Source organism: Oryzias melastigma, unplaced genomic scaffold (assembly GCF_002922805.2).
Source record: "Oryzias melastigma strain HK-1 unplaced genomic scaffold, ASM292280v2 sc02053, whole genome shotgun sequence".
Classification (NCBI taxonomy): domain Eukaryota; kingdom Metazoa; phylum Chordata; class Actinopteri; order Beloniformes; family Adrianichthyidae; genus Oryzias; species Oryzias melastigma.
In genome coordinates, this window is record NW_023418631.1 from 23,186 (window position 1) to 25,196 (window position 2,011).

Sequence of the window (2,011 nt, forward strand, 5' to 3'; positions counted from 1 at the left end):
TACTATCTGGTGCGCACCAGTTACTAACCAGAACATTTTTTATTTGTAAAAATTGAAGTAAAAAAAAAAGTCTGGTTAGTAGTAGGTGCACTCCAGATAGTAACTTTTACAGAACTCCTATGTATTATTAGACAGAATAAAAATTAAATTTCGATTCATTTTTTTTTCTTTTTTAAACTTTGATGTCCCTTTACAGGACATGTGTCAAAGTCACGGCCCTGGGGCCGGATCCGGCCCTCCATGTGATTCTATCCGGCCCTCCAGATCATTTTATTTTATTCTTATTAATGACCCGATGTTATCTTGAGCTCATTTCTAACTTGTATAATTTTGACAAAATATACTTTTATGAAGACAAAATTATTGAAAGTTATTTAAGGTTTAAGTTGATTTATTCTGGAATAATATTCCTGCCTTTTTATTATTCATAATTATGTTAAAAAGTTACAGTTTTAAAGGTTTAACAATGTAGTTTTAGCGTTCAATAAATGTTTATCCTGTTCGGCCCGCGACCTCAGGTGTGTTTTGGGTTTTGGCCTCCTGTCTGATTGAGTTTGACACTCCTGGTTTAGGGGGAATAAACAAAAAACTTTTTGGATTATTTTCTTCTTTTCTGGGCAGTAAAAGGGTTAAAGTCAAACTTCACAGCTTCAGTAAGTTTTCTCAGCTTTTGGTCAGTAAATAACATCTTCAGTCGTCGCTATTCGGACATGAAGCCCCTTTGACTTCAATCTCCAACTGTATCTTTCTGCAACACCAACTGAACGACACGCCGATGCGAGAGCCTCACCTCGGTGGCAAAGACGCGCTGCTCCATCTGCTCGGGGATGAAGAAGACGCCGTGATACAGGCTGTCCTTTGCAAAACTGAGGAGGGGGACAGTCAGGGGTGAGTCACATTGGGTCTGACGGTGGCGCTGCGTGCAGCAGTGCGACAGACAGACCGGACAGATCAGATAAAGACGGCCGACAGGCAGCTGCACGTCTGCACGCACAGACGAGCACAGACACAGATAGCATCGCATCCTTATTGCCTTACAGGTCAAACTTGCTCCTCTCCAGGTGCTGCTCCTCTTTGGCCAGGTTGCAGTCTGCCAGGTTTCTTTTGAACACAGACATGTCGCCTCCCTTCTCCGCCAGCGCCGCATCTTTGTTGGACATTTTGAGATGCCCCCCAGGAAGCAGCAAGGACTCCTTCTCCTTCAAGCTGCTCCCATTGTTGGGGATCCCTCCACCGATCACGGCGTTGCGGTTGTTCACCGCCTCCAGATCGTTCTTCACTGATGTGGAAACTGCGGCTCTCTCCCTGCTGCGGCGCAGCTGCCGCAGGATGTGCACGGCGGCGCACACCAGCATGGACAGCATGATCAAACCCAGCGTGATGGCTGCAACCAGCGCCGGGGAGACGTCTTCCTTCTCAGTGGGGAGAGGGTACTCACAGTTGTTACCCATGAAGCCCGGAGAGCACTTGCAGATTGGGCCGGTGAAGTGGGCGTAGCAAGCGCCGCCGTTGAGGCAGGGAAACCGGTCACAGGGGTTTCTGTGCTCGGAGCAGTCATTGCTGGTGAAGCCCAGCGGGCACCGGCAGGTGAAATTGTTGACGCCGTCCACACACGTGCCGGCGTTCAGGCAGGGGCGGCTGGCGCAGTCATCGATGTTGGTCTCGCAGCGGGACCCCGTGAAGCCGAGCGGACAGCGGCACGTGACCTGGTTCATCAGGTCCAAACACTGAGCACCTGCGGAGAGCAGAGGCAGCGGTTAGAACGCCAAATACTGGTCCTCAAGGTGGAAGGAAGTACAGATCATTTCCTCCAAAGTTTGAGGAACCAAACAAGTGAATCCACAAAAGGATCCATCTTTAATTAAAAACCAACAACGTAACATAACGACCCCAGCAGACCCAATTCAGAAGTTAGTTTGAGTCTATTCTGTTTTTCCTGAAAAAAATCTATAAAACGAAAAGGTGAGAAAACTCATTCTTGAAAATACTTGCATCGGTTTTAGGAAACTTT

At 47.5% G+C, this 2,011-nt stretch overlaps 1 protein-coding gene across 1 annotated transcript; it reads right to left on the reverse strand.

The window, feature by feature from the left end:
• Positions 1–505: 505 nt before the first annotated feature.
• Positions 506–1,735, reverse strand: LOC112140393 (delta-like protein C; the record flags this gene model as incomplete). The annotated part of the gene is given in 2 exon segments (XM_024263332.2): positions 506–866; positions 1,039–1,735. Coding segments are annotated over 2 exon segments (836 nt in total), but the record flags the coding sequence as incomplete, so codon positions are not given.
• Between the last annotated feature and the right edge of the window lie 276 nt (positions 1,736–2,011).